At 46.7% G+C, this 17,756-nt stretch overlaps 1 protein-coding gene and 1 long non-coding RNA gene across 2 annotated transcripts in view; one reads left to right on the forward strand and one right to left on the reverse strand.

Annotated features, from left to right (window-relative positions):
* Positions 1-7,932: 7,932 nt before the first annotated feature.
* LOC144284965 (uncharacterized) lies at positions 7,933-10,726 on the reverse strand. The gene is made up of 2 exons (XR_013353354.1): positions 8,676-10,726; positions 7,933-8,335 (listed from the first exon to the last, which is right to left on the reverse strand). It is a non-coding gene; the product is annotated as an uncharacterized LOC144284965 (long non-coding RNA).
* A 497-nt stretch (positions 10,727-11,223) lies between these two features.
* TMEM178B (transmembrane protein 178B) overlaps positions 11,224-17,756 on the forward strand; it is a 343,102-nt gene continuing 336,569 nt past the window's right edge. The window contains exon 1 of the mRNA XM_077850173.1: positions 11,224-12,416. Coding sequence (XP_077706299.1) covers positions 12,035-12,416 — 382 coding nt within the window. The 5' untranslated portion in view covers positions 11,224-12,034. The remainder of the gene's footprint in view (positions 12,417-17,756) is intronic.

Consider the following 17,756-nt stretch of genomic DNA (forward strand, 5'->3'; position numbering starts at 1 on the left):
TAGCTTGTCCAGCCTTTCTTCCCAGATAGCATGCATGTAGTAGATTTTTGAACAAGGAAGTGTCACTTCTCAGCATTGATGGGCATCCATTTCTTCCTTCCTTTTGTGTTCTAATTCATGGTTCTGGAATTACATATGAATTAGGTATTTTGAACAGTTGCACACAATAACTGAGCCATTTTGCAATATTATGCTCTTGTAACTCATACTGCTCTTAAACTATAAGTGTATTTCTAGACCTAACCTCAATTTTGGCCTAAATTGCAGAAACATTCTTGATAACACATATGGAATATAGCGTGAATTTGTTACTGGAGACATGGCCTCAACTGAGTCAATAGTCATGAAGTTATGGAGAAATTCAAAGAAAGATTATTTATGTATCTTGAATCTATCCATAGACAAAACATATTTAAATTTGACCTTATAGCCACTTAAGACACGCAATGGAAATGCTGACTAAAGCCATTAAATTTAATTTAGAAAGGACGTAAGATATACTAGGAAAGCTAAAGTAAACAACAGGAAGCCCTCAAATACAGAGCAAAATGTGGTCTTTCATGGAAAATAAAATTAATTTTAAGGGACGCCTGGGTGGCTCAGTTGGTTAAGCATCTGCCTTTGGCTTGAGTCATGATCTTAGGGTCTTGGGATGGAGCCCCTCATTGGGTTGTCTGTTTTTCTCTCCCTCTGTGATCTCTCTGACTCTCTCTCAAATATATAAATAAAATAAAATCTTAAAAAATTAATTTCAGGTTTGTTCTATCTACGATTTTTTTGATTGCTATTGCTTGCTATTAATAGTATAAATAAAAGCAGATCTAAGTTGGGTGACTTCTCAGTTAAAGAGACTAAAAATACTTTTTTTTTGGAGGGGGGGTTTGTGTTATGTTTAAAATCCAAAACGTTCCAATTAAAAAATATCTATATAAATGTTGGCAAATCGAACTCAAATAAAAAATAATATATAAAATAAAATCCAAAACTATAAAAAAGAACCAAAACTATGGTGCAGAGCATGAACTGACAAATGGAATGCTTTTGCTTGGTAAGCACAATATTTGTTTTTTTCTACTTAAGGTATTAAAAATACTTTTAAATTTTAGAGAAAAACATTTTCTTTTTTTTTTTTTTAAGATTTTATTTATTGACATCCACATGCAGAAGAATGAAACTAGACCACTCTCTTTCACCACACACAAAGACAAACTCAAAATGGATGAAAGATCTAAATGTGAGACGAGATTCCATCAAAATCCTAGAGAAGAACACAGGCAACACCCTTTTTGAACTCGGCCATAGTAACTTCTTGCAAGATACATCCACGAAGGCAAAAGAAACAAAAGCAAAAATGAACTATTGGGACTTCATCAAGATAAGAAGCTTTTGCACAGCAAAGGATACAGTCAACAAAACTCAAAGACAACCTACAGAATGGGAGAAGATATTTGCAAATGACATATCAGATAAAGGGCTAGTTTCCAAGATCTATAAAGAACTTATTAAACTCAACACCAAAGAAACAAACAATCCAATCATGAAATGGGCAAAAGACATGAACAGAAATCTCACAGAGGAAGACATAGACATGGCCAACATGCACATGAGAAAATGCTCTGCATCACTTGCCATCAGGGAAATACAAATCAAAACCACAATGAGATACCACCTCACACCAGTGAGAATGGGGAAAATTAACAAGGCAGGAAACAACAAATGTTGGAGAGGATGTGGAGAAAAGGGAACCCTCTTACACTGTTGGTGGGAATGTGAACTGGTGCAGCCACTCTGGAAAACTGTGTGGAGGTTCCTCAAAGAGTTAAAAATAGACCTGCCCTATGACCCAGCAATTGCACTGTTGGGGATTTACCCCAAAGATACAAATGCAATGAAACGCCGGGACACCTGCACCCCGATGTTTATAGCAGCAATGGCCACGATAGCCAAACTGTGGAAGGAGCCTCGGTGTCCATCGAAAGATGAATGGATAAAGAAGATGTGGTTTATGTATACAATGGAATATTACTCAGCCATTAGAAATGACAAATACCCACCATTTGCTTCAACGTGGATGGAACTGGAGGGTATTATGCTGAGTGAAGTAAGTCAGTCGGAGAAGGACAAACATTATATGTTCTCATTCATTTGGGGAATATAAATAATAGTGAAAGGGAATATAAGGGAAGGGGGAAGAAATGTGTGGGAAATATCAGAAAGGGAGACAGAACGTAAAGACTGCTAACTCTGGGAAATGAATTAGGGGTGGTGGAAGGGGAGGAGGGCGGGGGGTGGGAGTGAATGGGTGACGGGCACTGGGGGTTATTCTGTATGTTAGTAAATTGAACACCAATAAAAAATAAATTAAAAAAAAAAGATTTTATTTATTTATTCATGAGAGACACAGAGAGAAAGAGAGGCAGAGACACAGGCAGAGGGAGAAGCAGGCTCCATGCGGGGAGCCCGATGTGGGACCGGATCCTGGGTCTCCAGGATCATGCCCTGGGCTGAAGGCGACGCTAAACTGCTAAGCCACCCTGGCTGCCTAGAAAATGGTTTTCTAAGTAGAAATAAACTGCATATGAAACCAAAAGTGGCATTCGAATAAAATATAAGGAAATAGAACAAGGAAAAGCACATTTTTTTATGACTTTAAAGAAGAGGATTCAGTTATAAATAATCCCAAAGTAATGCTTGTAGTAACAACTAATATCCAATCATTGTAGATCAAGATATGGTCTTTTTATTTATTTATTTATTTATTTATTTATTTATTTATTTATTTATTTATTTAACTTATTTATGATAGTCACACAGAGAGAGAGAGGCAGAGACACAGGCAGAGGGAGAAGCAGGCTCCATGCACTGGGAGCCCGACGTGGGACTCGATCCCGGGTCTCCAGGATCATGCCCTGGGCCAAAGGCAGGCGCCAAACCACTGCGCCACCCAGGGATCCCAAGATATGGTCTTTACTGTAGAGAGACTTGAACAAATTAGACACCGTACTTTGATTTTTGGTATTTTTCATTTTAGCACTGGAATATTTGAAAGAAGAACTGAATAACTATCATAGGCATATAGATATCACTTTGACAGTAAAAATCATGTATGTGATAATGATTTACATGATAAAAGTAATGTATTTTTTGCATTAACAGTGATGTGTCATATGTGATTGTTACAATGCTTGAATATAATCTGTAAAGTCCAAATGTAAGTAGTATTTTAAGAATCTTATTGACATTTCCAATAAAAGTGTTATTGCTTCAGTAGTATGAAGTTCCTTCGAATTGATATTAATTAAAAAAAAAACCCCAAACTTTCAGGGCACCTGGGCAGCTCAGCTGGTTAAATGTCTGACTCTTAATTTTAGATCAGGTCATGATCTCAGGGTCATGAGATCAAGCCCCACTTCAGGCTCCATGCCGTGCGTGGAGCCTGCTTAAGATTCTCTCTCTCTCTCTCTGCTCCTCCCCACCACTCACACACTCTCTCAGAACAAACAAAAGCACCATTTGGCATTACCATCAATAGAATATTAAGTATGTGAAAATCTTGATTGTAGCACCTGGCACCTGGGTGGGTCAGTGGTTGAGTGTCTGCCTTTGGCTCAGGTTGTGATCCTGGAGTCCTGGGATCAAGTCCCGCATCAGGCACTCCACAGGGAGCCTGCTTCTCCCTCTGCCTATGTCTCTGCCTGTCTTTCTGTGTCTCTCATGAATAAAAATCTTAAAAAAAATCTTGATTATAACAGGATGATTTTTCTGAAATAAAAGTTAAGAAAAGTAAGTCTTATGAATATGTATTATTATAAGTTATGAATTATGAATACCTTTATTACTCATCTGTGCATTGCTGGCCCATCAATACATGAGCAATCATAATTAATTTGGTTGCCTTTGATATTTTGCCAAATTTTATTCATACCCAAACATAACATTACACATATTTGAAGATTTGTCATCATAAAGGTATTTGTAAAGTATAAGGTTAGAACATTTTTATTTAACAATTTGTCATTTGACTTACACCTGTAAACATTTAGAGACATGAGATGTGGGCCTTCATTTGTATGCTTGGCCAGGGCTGAGCCTGCCTTCAGCCTAACAGTGGTAATGGCAATGTGCTATCAACTTCCTGTTCTCTGCTTGGCTTCTTGGTTCTTCTGTCATTCTTCCATTTTGCACAAATAAGCAGATATCTTTACATTTTCTTATATCCCCTTATTTTAAAAAGATTTTAAAGATTAAAAAATATATATTTATTCATGAGAGATACAGAGAGAGAGGCAGAACACAGGAAGAGGGAGAAGCAGGCTCCATGCAGGGAGCCTGATGTGGGACTTGATCCCAGCACTCTGGGATCACGCCCTGAGCCGAAGGCAGATGCTCAACTGCTGAGCCACCAAGGCATCCCTTAAGAAGATTTTAAATATTTTCCTTCTTTCTTATTATTATTTGGGGGGAGGGGCAGAGGGAGAGAGAGACTCTTAAGCAGGCTCTATGCCCAGCTTGAAGCCTGACGTAGGGCTTGATCTCATGACTTTGAGATCATGACCTCAGCTGAAATCAAGAGTTGGACGCTTAACTGACTGAGCCACTGAGCCAAATGTAAAGATTTTACATTTAAGTAATTTCTACACCTAACATGGGGCCTAAACCCACAGCCCCAAGATTGAGAGTCACAGGGGAAAATCAGGTGCCCCTGTTGCCTTCTTTGTTACATGAAAGGTAGAGTTATGGGTTGAATAATCCCACCCAACCCCCCAACCCTCCCACCTCCACCCAGAAGATATGTTGAAGTCCTTACCCTTATGACCTCAAAATGTGACCTTGTGTAGAAATAGTGTCATTGTAGATCTGATTGAGGTCATGTTGGAGTAGGGTAGGCTTATAATCCAATATAATTGGTATCCTTATAAGAAGAGAGAAACTTGGCAAAAGAGGAAAGATGATGTGAGAAAAGATAGTCATGTGATAACAGAGGCAGAAATTGGAATGAAGCATCGTTAAGCCAAGGAATGTCAAGGATTTCCAACAGATACTGGAAACTAGAAGAGGCAAGGAAGGATTCTCTCCCACAGGTTTTAGAGGGAGCAGGGTCCTGCTGACACCTTGATATTGGACTCCTGGGCCCTAGAACTGTCTGACAATAAGTTTCTGACATTTTAAGACACCTAATTTGTGGTGTTTTGTCATGGAAGCCCCAGGATGTGGGCAGCATACTAAAGATGCTCTTTGCCCTTTGTATCAGTGTTTCTGTAGGCTAGATATCTAGAAGCAGACCTGTTGGGTCTGCAAACATCTAGTTTTCATCCATACAGCTACTCCAAATTGCCCTCCAGAGTGGCTGTATCCGTTTATGCTCTTACCAGCAGTGCATGAGAACATGTTTCCTTATGCACTGGCCAATACGTGACATTAACAGACATGAAAAAATTTTTTTCCATCTGATGGGTAAAAAAGTATTTAAAAAATTTGTATTCTCTGATTACAGGTGAGGTTGAATTTTTTTTTTTAAGATTTTATTTATTCATGAGAGACAGAGAGAGACAGAGAGAGAGAGAGAGAGAGAGAAAGAAAGGCAGAGACACAGGCAGAGGGAGAAACAGGCTCCATGCAGGGAGCCTGACTATACCCTGGGCTGAAGGTGGCACTAAACCACTGGGCCACCAGGGCTGCCCATGTTTTTTTTTTTTAATAAGTTAATTTTCCATTTGAATTTTTTCTTCTGTAAATTCTTTTTTATGACCTTTGATCATTTTTCTGTTCTGTTATTTGTTTTATTGCTACTGATTTGGAATATTTCTTTATGCAGGATGTGATCTTATTCTTTATAATTCCTGGTTTAGGAAGAGATTTTAAATATCAAGAATGTTTGTTGGCTTTAATTGGTTGTCTTTTCAGCTTCTAGTGAGATGATAAAATGCTATTTATTTGACCTACTGATATGTGGCATCTGTAATTACAAGAACTTTAAAAAGCAGAGCAGTTAAATATTTTATGGGCAAGAGGAATGATGCCAATGCAGGGGCTTTTCAAAACATGTTAAGAGGGCTGCCTGGTTAGAACAGAGAGTGTGTCTAAGTGAATATGATGGTCAGCTTTGGAAAATAGGCACTTGGAGTAAAAAGTTTGAGCTTTACTCTACAGGCAAGATGAAATTACTGCAGAATTTTGGGTAAAGGAGAATTAGAATATAAGAAGATTAACATGGTGGTATGGTAGAGGAACAAGAAAAAAAAGGAGGGAGAGGACTTGGATGCCCAGGGGTGAGATGAAAATTGCCTTTTTCTGTAATGAACCTAATGAGGAAGAAAAGAAGGGAAGTTCTAACAAACCAATGTGGCTCTGCGATGAATTGTGATGTAGAAAGAAGCATAAATACTAGCATGTCACATGCTTGGGGGACTGTGTTAGGAGGGCTAGAGTAGAAGTTAACTCTTGGGTTTCAAGTAATGTACAAGTTGTGCAAAGTTAGTTAGAAAAACAAAAATAAGAATATATAGGGGGACACTTCTCTGAGCAAATGATGGCATATTGATAAATGGCAAAGAGAAAACAGACCTCATCAATTTTTATTTTGATTCCAAGAGACAATGTCAAGGAGAATGGTTTTCAGACTAAAAGTAGGGTGTAGAGTAGAACAAATATGATAACTGAAGACAGTTCCCAATGGGTAAAGAAATTGTAGGAAAGCATCTCTCTGCTCTGGGTGAACTGTACCTCAGGAAAGAGAGAATTTTTAATCATATCTCTGCATCTCTGTTGTTGGCCTTGGAGAGAGCTTGGAGAATGTGAACATTCGTTAGAAAAGGAGGGAGGTTGTGCAAGAGCAAATGAAATTCCAAATTTCAAAAATGTAGATTTCAGAAACTGCAAACCAATGATCTTAGTATCACTCTGGGGTAAGATCCTAGGGTAGCATTCAAAGGGATGAGTTGTAGAGGAGATCCTAGAAGAGAAGGTGAGGATTATTAGAACTTCGCATGGGTCTTGTGAAAACATGGCCATTTTTTTTTTCTTTATCGGTTGACTTGGCTGTTATATCAAGGAGCACTGTTGGATATAAGACATACTAATAATCAGGAAGAATCAGAAACCCAGGGGCAGCAAGCTCAAAGAGGAAATAAACAAAAGGTATTTAGCCTGGAAGAAAGAAGGCTTAGGGAGAACATGATGGTAGAGGTCAAGTAGGTCAAGAAGGACCATTATATGGGAGAGGAATCAAGTATCTGTGGGCTTCCCAAAGGCCAATGGGTAGGATTACAGGGATCTAGGAAAATACTCAATGTAAGGAAGGATTATCTAACCACTTACACCATCTGACAAGGAACAGAGTGCTTGCCAAGAGAGTGATTTCCCTATCACTGCAAGTGTGCAAGCAGAAGCTGGCCAATTACTTTTTGGGAAATGTTCTAGGAGAGATTCATGCATTATTGTGTGGTTGACTCTAAAGTCCCTTCCAATTTTGAGATTCTATGATCTGAGGACAGTATAGGTTCAAATCAGAAGGACTAGGTTGGAGATAGTGATGCTATAGCTAACAGGGTGGAAGGAATTGGAAAGAGACGGAGGGAAGAAACGTAGATCACTCAAGGAAAAAAGGTCATGTAGTTATATAGTCAAGAGGAAGAATCCACCATCTTTTTAGCTCCAAAGATCAGGATTGTTAAGTTTTTTAGTAACTAGATGGAAATGAGACCGCCAAGGCAAGCGAGGGTCCAAGAACAGATTTTTTTTTTTTAAAGATTTTATTTATTCATGAGAGGCAGAGAGAGAGAGAGAGAGAGAGAGAGAGAGAGGCAGAGACACAAGCAGAGGGAGAAGCAGGCTCCATGCACCGGGAGCCCGACGTGGGATTCGATCCCGGGTCTCCAGGATCGCGCCCTGGGCCAAAGGCAGGCGCCAAACCGCTGCGCCACCCAGGGATCCCCAAGAACAGATTTTATTGCAGGCACCCTCGGGCGAGGTTCCACGACTCATGGGGGAAAGAGAGTGAGTCGAGGAAGTCGCGCCAAGACAAGGTGGTCGGGGTTTACATAACGTTGTAAGGCAGAACGGTTTCCTATTGGTTGGCTCATATGCAAAGGAAGGATTGCAATTCGACCAGTCAAAGGTGACTTCCTCCTCTGGGGTTTGAAGGGCATTGGGTTCGGTTGGGGAAGTCCAAAGGAGAGGTGTAAGGGTCTGCTCAAGCTGTCAGCAGGTCATTGGTCCATTGGTGTCCCAAGTGGAGGTGGTGACAGGAACCTCAGCCATTTTGGTGTATCTGCCATCTTGAGGAGTTTCCCTTCCCGCCTGGCCCCAACAAGGATCTTCTCAAAATGGAGCAGGACTGTCCAGGAAAACAGCATTTCAAAGGAGGCCTCAAATGAACATCTTTAAAAGGCTTTTGGGATGTCACCAGGGACAAACATTTCAAAATATAATTTTAATGACGTTCAGAAAAAAGGACAGTGTGCCATTGGGTCCCTTCTCTTAGCAGGGCCCTAATCACCGGACTGCTGAGGAGGACCATGGGAGGAGAGGCAAGGCATAGTCTTGGAAGTAGGCCTAAGGCATAGGCCAAGAGAAAATGGTAAAAAGGAAGAACAAGAAAGGAATGGGATAATGGAAAAGGGAGGGCAGATAGGGATAAAATGGTCAGGCTCCTTTATTGCCAAATGGGTGGCTACCTGGGCTTCCAGGGGTCTCCAGGGGCACCTCTCCTAGCTGGTTCGCAGGGGAGGGGAGAACTGAGAATCAGGAGAGTGAGGCTCTAATGCTGGATGTGTACCAACTTGCTGAGTGACCTTGTAGGTATCATTTCACCTTTCTGCCTTCTCCCTATGGTCAAACATAGACATAGTGCTCTGGGCTTTACAGGAGAAAATAGCTCCAGAAATTTCAGACATTGTCTCCATGTGTGCAAAGTGTTTGCGCTCGTTTCCACATTTTCACGTTGGGGGAGAGGGAACTGGTGGGAGGAGGGTAGAAAGGAAGGTGAGAAGAAATTGTGGTCAAGTCCCTGGGCCCCACCTCGCCGTCCCAGGGGACCCAGGGCACCAGGGGTTGGCAAAGGGCACATGCCCACGGCCTCTCTGCCAGCCGGGCACCCAGGAACCGGGCGGACATCCTCAGGCTCTGCTGTCCCTTTCAGCAAATCCCAGTGCCGCATCCAGGGACAGAAAGGGAGGCACGCCCCTCCCCCACTAGATGGCACTGAAACGCCTCGTTCCCGATTTTCAAACTGCAGAAAGGATGAAAAAAGACAAAAAGAATATGGTGGAGGTGCGCTCTTTCAGGCTCGCAGGCCCCGCTGTGCAAAGCGGGGTGCCGGACCCTCTCTTTCCCGGGGGCAGCTCTTCACCCGGCAGTGAGGGCCCCCGGCTTTGTAGTGCGGGTGACACCGAGGGGCGAGCATTAGAGAGAAAAAACCCGGCTTTGCAGCCTGGGAGGGAGGCTCCCAGCCTTTGCGGCGCGGTCTCACGTGAGCCGGGCGGGGAGGCGCGGGGGGCGTCTCTGGGATGAAGCGGGGCTCGCTGGCGGCCCACCGGCTCCAGGTCGAGGGTCCCTCACTGCCTCCCAGAGCCCCCGCTGAGCCTACATCCAGCCGCCACCCAGACGAGGACAAATCCCGCGCCGAGGTTTCATTTAACCCCACCTCCCCTCTCAAAGCGCGAGCCCCCGGGCGTTTTCAAAATATCTATTAAGCACCCCCCTCCCCCCGCCACGCCGCACGCCCATTAACATCCTCTGCCTCTGGTCTTGAAAGGATCAATCATTTCCCTTTTTCCTTTCCTGCTGCGGAGGGAGGGGAGTGGAGGCAGGTGGAGGTGGGTGTGTGTCAGGGTGTCTGGCGCGGGCGTGGGGCTAGACTGGGGTTGGCCGTGGCAACCCCGCCGACGCGCGCGGCCCCGGGGGGCCACGCCTGTAGCTAAGCCAGCAAGGGAGCGCCTGTGGCTTTCTGGGGGAAAACAAAGATCTAATATGATCCAAGATACCAGCCACCAAAACCGGGGACGCGGGGAACTTCCTCAGCCCCTCTGGGTGCCGACTCTGCAATAAAGCAGCCTTTATCCTTCCAGTGGTGGATGCGAGAGAATTTTCCACCACTGCAAAGAGAGAACCAGGAGATGGAGGCAACATCCCTACATTTATAATAATGCGTGTAAACATGCTACATACCACATATATGTATATGTGCATAAATATGGATGTGGTTGGGCACATACCTATCTAGACACCATTGACTTGCCTGGTCAAAGACTAAGGCTTAGACGTTTCGTGCCTGGGAAATGGTGCAGTTTATCTTTAAGGATGCTAGAAAAATAAGAGATGAGGCTCACGTTGCACGGATGACATCACTAGCTTTTGGCTGCGCGCTCCGTGTTCTCGTCTGTGGGTTTTAGCCAAGGCTGCAGCGCCGGGCGCCCGAGCTAAGCGAGCGAGCGAGCGAGCGAGCGAGCGCGGCAGCGGCTTCCTCCGGCGCCCGCAGCCGGGCGATGCGATTTCGCGAGCACCCCGGGCGCAGCCTGGGCTCTCGCTCCCCAGCACCGGCCGCGCCCGCGAGGCTCCCGAGCCGCCGCGGCTAGAGGAGGAGGAGGAGGCGGGGAGGGGAAGCCCCGCGCCCCGGCCTCCCTCCCCCACCCTCGCCCCATTCACCTCGCGGCCGCCGCGCGCCAAGGAGCCCGATCGCGGGACGCCGAGACCCGGCCGGGATTCTCTGCACGCCGCCGAGTGGGCCGGCGCCTCGGCTCCGGGCGGGCTGCGAAGAAAATGGTGCAGTCCGCGAGCGGCTGAGCCCGGTCGGGCAGAGCCGAGCCGACGGCTCGTGGCCGGGCTCGGGTGGCGGGAGCAGGGGGCGGATTGCTCGGAGCGGCCGGGGCCGCGGTTTCCCCGGTGCCTGCAGCGTTTCCCTTGCGCCTGGGCAGCACGCTTCCCGCGGCTACTTGGGAGCCGGATGGAGTGAGGCGGAGGCGCCGCGGGAGAGGCGGGTCTGGAACCTGTCGGGCGGATACTCAGGACGAGGAGGGCGCTGGGGAGACCGGCAGGACGCCCCGGGGGCCGGCTGCCCGCGAGCCCCGACCGCGCGCCCTGTCCATGGTGCTGAAGGCACCGCGAGCCGAGCCCCGCGCGCCCCGCGCCGCGCGCCCCGCCGGGGGCACCGTCCTCCGCGCAGCCTGCCCCTCGCGCCCGCCAGCTCCCGCCGCGTCGTCCGCAGCCCCGGGCCGAGGCTCGTCGGGTGACGCCGCCCGGGTGACCGCGCCGTCGGCCCGAGGGGCCTCCTGAATGGCGAGGCCCGACGCAGACGACCCGGGAGCCCGCGCGGAGAGGTCGGCCGCGGCCGTGCGCGCACGGGGAGCCCGCCTCTGAGCGCAGCGCGCCGGCCGGGCAGAGCCAGGGACCCGCCGGTGGCCGGGGCGCGGAGCCGCGTTAACAGAGGCGACCCAGAGAGGAAGCGCGTCTCTTCGCTGGCAGACCGCAAGGGGGAGAGCCGCCGAGTGCGACACCCCGGCGGGGCCCGGGCCTCCGGAGGTTTCCGTGGCCGGCCGGCCGGGGTTCACCCGGTCGCCGCGCGGCGCCTCGTGACCGCCCGCACCCCCGCGCCCCGAGAAGAGGCCAGGCGAGCGCGGCCCGTCGCCACCGGCACGAAGGAGGCCCGGCAGCCCCGCTGCAGCCGGGGGCACCTGGCGCTGAGTTTGCGGCCTCGCAGGGCAGCGGCGCCCGAGGCCCGGCTGCGCGCGGACTTCCCGGGGGCAGGGAAGGCGCGGGAGGCGGCCTCGTCCGCTCGCCGCCGCCCGAGGCTGCACCTGCCGCGGAGGATGCCCAGGAGCCAGCCGGCGCCTCCGCGGATCAGAACTTTTTAGGCTGCCCGCCCGCATCCCCGCAGGCCCCGGGCCGCGCACCGCAGGCGGGGGCGAGGGGGCGCCGCCGCGCGGGCCGCCCCCGTCCCCTCCCCCTCGGCTCGGCCGCCCGCCGCTTTGTTCGGGCGCGCGGAGGGAAGGCGAGGCTGCGGCGGATCATGCCCATGGTGTAGCCGCCCAGCGGAGGCATGGCTGCCGGAAGGTTGCTGCTCTACACCGGCCTGTCGCTGGCGCTCTGCGCCCTGGGCATGCTGGCCGTGGCCATCTGCTCGGACCACTGGTACGAGACGGACGCCAGGAAGCACAGGGACAGGTGCAAGGCCTTCAACACCCGCCGGGTCGACCCCGGCTTCATTTACAACAACAACAACAACTTGCCGCTCCGGGCGAGCCGCTCGCGCCTGGACCGCTGGGAGGGCAAACTCCTGCGGGCCCGGAATCGCCGGCAGCTCTTCGCCATGAGCCCGGTGGACGAGTGCAGCCGGCAGTACAACTCCACCAACATGGGCCTCTGGAGGAAGTGCCACCGGCAGGGCTTCGACCCCGAGATCGCAGCCCTCATCCGGAAAGGTAAGCGCGAGGCGCGAGGCGTGGCGCTGCGGACAGGAGAGCGCGGAGAGCGCCGAGGAGAGCCGGCGCCTCCCAGGCCCCGCCGCCCTCCCCTCCCCTCCCCTCCCCTCCCCTCCCCGCGCCTGCCCCCGCGCTCTCCCGGCCTCCTGCCCCCGCCAGGTCAGGCCCTCCAGGCCCCGCGGAGCCCCGCAGGGGCCCGAACTTGCCTCCCGGGAGCTGGTAACGGAGGCTTGCCTCGCCCCGCCCCGCCCGGCCTCCTGTCTTGCGTTTGTCTGCTGGGGTTGCTGTGCAATATCGGGGTCCCGGGAGGGCGGTGGGTTATCCAGGCTGATGCTTCAGCGGTCCCCGGGGAGGGAGGGAATCTGTCCTCTTGCGTTGTGCGGAGGAAGCCCTTCGAGAATGTTGTGTCAGGCAGGCAGCCTCCTAGTTTCAATCTTTGTTTCAGACATTGAACCGATTCAAGGGGAAAGGTCTCACCGAGAAGGCCTTACTCACGCCACAGACGTTTGCTAAGTGCCGGACTGTACTGGAGCCTGGTGCGGGCATCGGTCACATAAACATCCATAGATCACAGCCCCTGCCCCATTGCAGCTCCAGGCCTGTTGAGCAGTAACATGTACCACGATCCTTGAGGTCTCCTTTGGAGGAGGCGGTTGTCAAAAGTGACCTGCGTGCCTCGGCTTTAACAGGGCCTATAAACGCGGAAAAAGTAGTTCGTCAGGTAACATCAAAGTGGGCACCTCAGAGGGGGAAAAAAAAAAATTACCACGTTCAGAAGATTTATATCAAAAATACCTCAAGTATTCCCAAACAGAAAACAGACTGCATTTGCTACTGATGGACATTTCTTGGATACTTTAGTGTCATCACAGAATTTTTTAAAGTCTGTTCGTCTGATGCAATTTGTAAATCTTTGCATGATTTCTGTACTTTGGGGACCAGCCTGTTCCGTTAATGCACTGAAATATTCTTTGGATATATAGGAACGTCTGAAGAAGGGAATACGTTGTCTTTTATGGTACTTGCATTCTGGAAGCTGTGGTGCGATTTTAGGAGTCTTGGTTTTTTTTTCTCCCTGCTGTGTTTCGTTCTCTTCAACTATTTAACGGTGATGTCGAGGTGAAAATGATTTTGTTGTCTGCAAAGTCTTTGAGACCCACGTGGAAAACCGTTCTTATTGCCCCTTAATATTATAATGCAGGTTTGCTGCTGTTTAAAAATATGACTTGTGGGAACAGACCCTTCTTTGATTTAGAAAAATGTTGAGATTGAGCAGAAAAAATAGTTAATTAAAAAAAAAGAAAAGAAAACCAAACAAACAACCAGTTAGTTGTTTAAGAATGACAAGCAGTGGGTATGGTCCAGGTGGCTAGTCAGATGTAGGTGAAGTAAGTCCAGAAGGAGAATCCATCTTAATGTTTGTGTTGTAGCTCCTGTAGAATGACTAGGGATTTTAGCTGATTCAGTTATGAGTGTCTTAATACTACAGACACCACAACTGCTTCATGGTTAGCCTCATACTGGAGCAGGGTGACCCATCTGGAGCTCTACAACTTTGTAAAGATGTGCAGGGTAATAGAGAATTCCAGAAGAGAGTAACTTGGATTTAGAAGTAGGAAAGCCAAGAGAAGACGCAATAATTTTTGAGAATGGGTGACTGTAACAGTGTTCAGATCCTCAGATTCATGAATTGTTATGTCCTTTGTTGTTCTCTGCTTTCATTAAAATCGAAATGGTGTAGGAAGTTAGCTGAAAAGTGCAGAAGAATTCATGTTAATAAGGACTGATGCACAGTGATAGCACTTGGCTGAACGACAGACAGTCTTACATTTCCTTTCTTAAAGGTCTCTTGCAACAAGATGGGTATCCTTCTGTCTGGCTTTGGTTCACTCTACTTAGAAAAAGGGGGATGGAATCCATGGCTCCTGGTGGTTCCATTGAGGGCTTTGATTCCGTGTCGCTTTGCCTGGCAATCCTGGGAGAAAGGTTGACTTGGTCTGTGCACCAGAGAGATTGGTTACCATAGTGACATGTTCTTCCGGTGGAGCTGGAAACACTGTGTCAGGGAAAGGGATAGGGGAAGAGTGTACAACATTTTGACTTTGTATCGACTGATTTTTAATTGCAGCAACAGAAAATGGACACGGCACAGCAGGGGGATTGAATACACTGATACCCTGAGTTGGCAGGGTGTTGTATTTCACTTGAACTAATGGAGATGCTGTTCCCCATCACCCAAAATACAGCAATCACTGTCAGCTGCAAACACCCACTTACCAGGGCCATTTCTGTCCATTTGACATTCTTGTTAGGTATTATTGAGATAGATGGCATGTCAGCCTTACAAATCTTGAGGGACCTAAGGTCACTATCTTCATTTTTAGCCCCCAAACATAATCTGTGAAAGCTAGATCTTCCTTTTCCGAGCAACAAGAGACACATTTTGGAAATAAGTGCATCTTCTATTAGTAGGATCCACAAGCAATTCCAATAACAGAACATAATTTCTAGACTTAATCAGTGTTCTTCCTAGATTGGAAGATTTTGGAAGGAAGTAAAAAAAAAAAAAAGAGATTGATATCCTTATATTTAAATTTAAGGCAGGCATCTTAGGGAGAGATATTTATCTCAGTAGTTATTAGTGGCCTCAAGAGATATTGAGTCCTTTGTCTTTTTGGGGAACATCTTAGATTAAAACTCTGAGAGATATGTGTTGGGTAAGGGGAAAGGGAAACCAGAGAAAAGACTGTCAAATCTGTCAGTATTATGGGAAAACTAGAGATTTATCACAATGACCATACAGGTCCCTGCAAGTCAATCATCTGTTAAATTAATATTCATTGCATTAGGAAGTGCTGTTGTGCATTTTAAAATCAAACAAAACCACATAATTAATAAGAAAACAAAAGTCAAATCTATATCTGATCTGAAGATAAAGTCCTTTGGATGCATGTTCTCTCTAAAATCCATTTTTCCAATGCCCTGCTGCCATGACTATACCAACAAATAGGCATTTCTGGTCACTGTATATTTATTTGTTTGTCTTATTGAACTGTAAGTTCCTGTAGGGCAGAAAAGATAAGTATTTGTAAAATACATTCACCAGATGTGTGGGCTTGGGAAATATCTCATACAAATAAGGTTCACAGAATCATATCCATCAAGAACTTATTCTAATTGTAGGAACACTTGTGTGGGAATCCCAATGAAGGATTAGTCAGTAAGTTGTGTTGAAAAAAAAAAGATGAACCGCTGTGGCTCTCAGGGCAGATTAATATTGCAACAGATGCTACCTAATTTAACGAGGAAGATTTTTTTTGAGCAAAAAAAGTTTTTCTAAGGAAAGAAGGAAACAATACTTTTTTTTTTTTTTGATAGCATATGTCACTGAACAGACATCTATCACCCACAATCATTATTTTTACAGTACATAGGATTTTAATGATTTTCTTCTTGGAGGTAGGATTGAGTAAAGGGTGTAGCAAGGATAGATCATCCTTGAATTCCCATATGATGGTGTCCAAAATCAAGTCCTCTTGTCTTCTTGGTTTTCAACCGGGTCAATGTCTCCCTAGTAAGTCACTGCAAGCATGGGGGACAGATCAATGACAGGATCAGTTTCTGAAATCCAAGAGACTTCCAGACCGTTAGGAGGAGCAGCTACAGGTTGGATTTTGTTCCAGGGAACACTTATATTCTTTGATTTGTACTGAAATGTTATATTGATATGGCTTAAAATAAGTAGACCTTCAGCTGAGACTCTTAACTTTTTTTATTATTTGAAAACAGGCCTTATTAATACAATTTGAATTAGAATTGAATAGAATCCATAGAATTGAATTTCATTCAATTCCATAGAATCATGGAATGGTTGTCAATATACTGAGGCTTATTTTAACAAAAACATTGCATATATTTGCAAATTAATAAAATGCTCCCCAGATATTTACTGCACATATATTATGTGATGGGCACACATCACAAGAACAAAGCGCAGAATAAGACATGGTCCTTAAGATTTCCACAATCTGTTAGCGTCACAGGAAATAAATGACAACTACGGGGTGATGAGAGCAGCAGAAACAGATGCAGAGAAGCACGGAGTAGGCAGTGATGGATTGTGTTGGCAGTGGGGTGAGGTACGCCGGGAGGGGGTTGGCGAAAGAGGAAGTGAAATCTGAACAAAATTTTCAGGAAGTTGAGAGGTGGATGGGGATAAAGAGGCCAGCATCTGCAGAGCCATGGAGGTGGGAAACAGGTTTGGCCTCGTGAGTGTTGATTGCTGGAGTGAGGGAGAGGAGCGGAGCGTGGGTCTGGAGAGCGTGGAAGAGCCACGGCATGGAGCTGGTGCACGCAAATCCCTGGTGGCTCTACTGCCCAGTAGGGTAGCCACTTGCCACCAGTGGCTATTTACATTTAAGATAACCAACATTAAATGGAATTAAAAATTCATTTCCTTAGTCGTGTTGGCCACATTAGAGATGTTCAAGAGCCGCGTGTGGCTAGTGGCTATCGTAATGGACAGTGTAGTTTGGAGAACATTCCTGTCATCACAGAAAGCCCCATTGGACAGTGCTGTATGGAACCCAGAACCTTATAAAAGAACAAGCACATACTTCGTTTCAGATGAGGATAATGATAATTATTTTTTTAAGATTTTATTTATTTATTCATGAGAAACAGAGAGAGAGAGAGAGAGAGGAGAGGCAGAGGGAGAAGCAGGCTCCATGCAGGGAGCCCGATGTGGGACTTGATCCCGGGTCCCCAGGATCACACCCTAAACTGCTGAGCCACCCAGGCTGCCCCAGATGAGGATAATTAAACATGGTAACTTAAGCTTAAGTTGAAGTATGCTGTTCTACAATTGAAGAAAATTTGCTCCTTGAATGTTTTGTGCAGAAGGTTCAAGTTCATGGTCAGTTATACTAAATCTGTATTTTATTAATTTTCCATCTTTGAGTCACAGAATTCTCACACGCTTCTCTGTTCTCTCCTTTCCCTCTCTCAACTTCATTAAAAGATAATTGCATTATTGGGGATCCCTGGGCGGCTCAGCGGTTTTGCGCCTGCCTTTGGCCCAGGGCGTGATCCTGGAGTCCCGGGAATCGAGTCCCACGTCGGGCTCCTGACATGGAGCCTGCTTCTCCCTCTGCTTGTGTCTCTGCCTCTCTCTCTCTCTCTCTATGTCTATCTGAATAAATAAATAAATAAATCTTAAAAAAAAGATAATTGCATTATTGAGTGGGAGGAGAGGATTAATAATAATAATTGCCAAACTTGATGCCTAGTATTCCTCTAAGAGTTTTACATCTGTTAGTTAATTTGTTCTTCATAGTTACA

The sequence above is a fragment of the Canis aureus genome, chromosome 15 (genome assembly GCF_053574225.1).
Source record: "Canis aureus isolate CA01 chromosome 15, VMU_Caureus_v.1.0, whole genome shotgun sequence".
Classification (NCBI taxonomy): domain Eukaryota; kingdom Metazoa; phylum Chordata; class Mammalia; order Carnivora; family Canidae; genus Canis; species Canis aureus.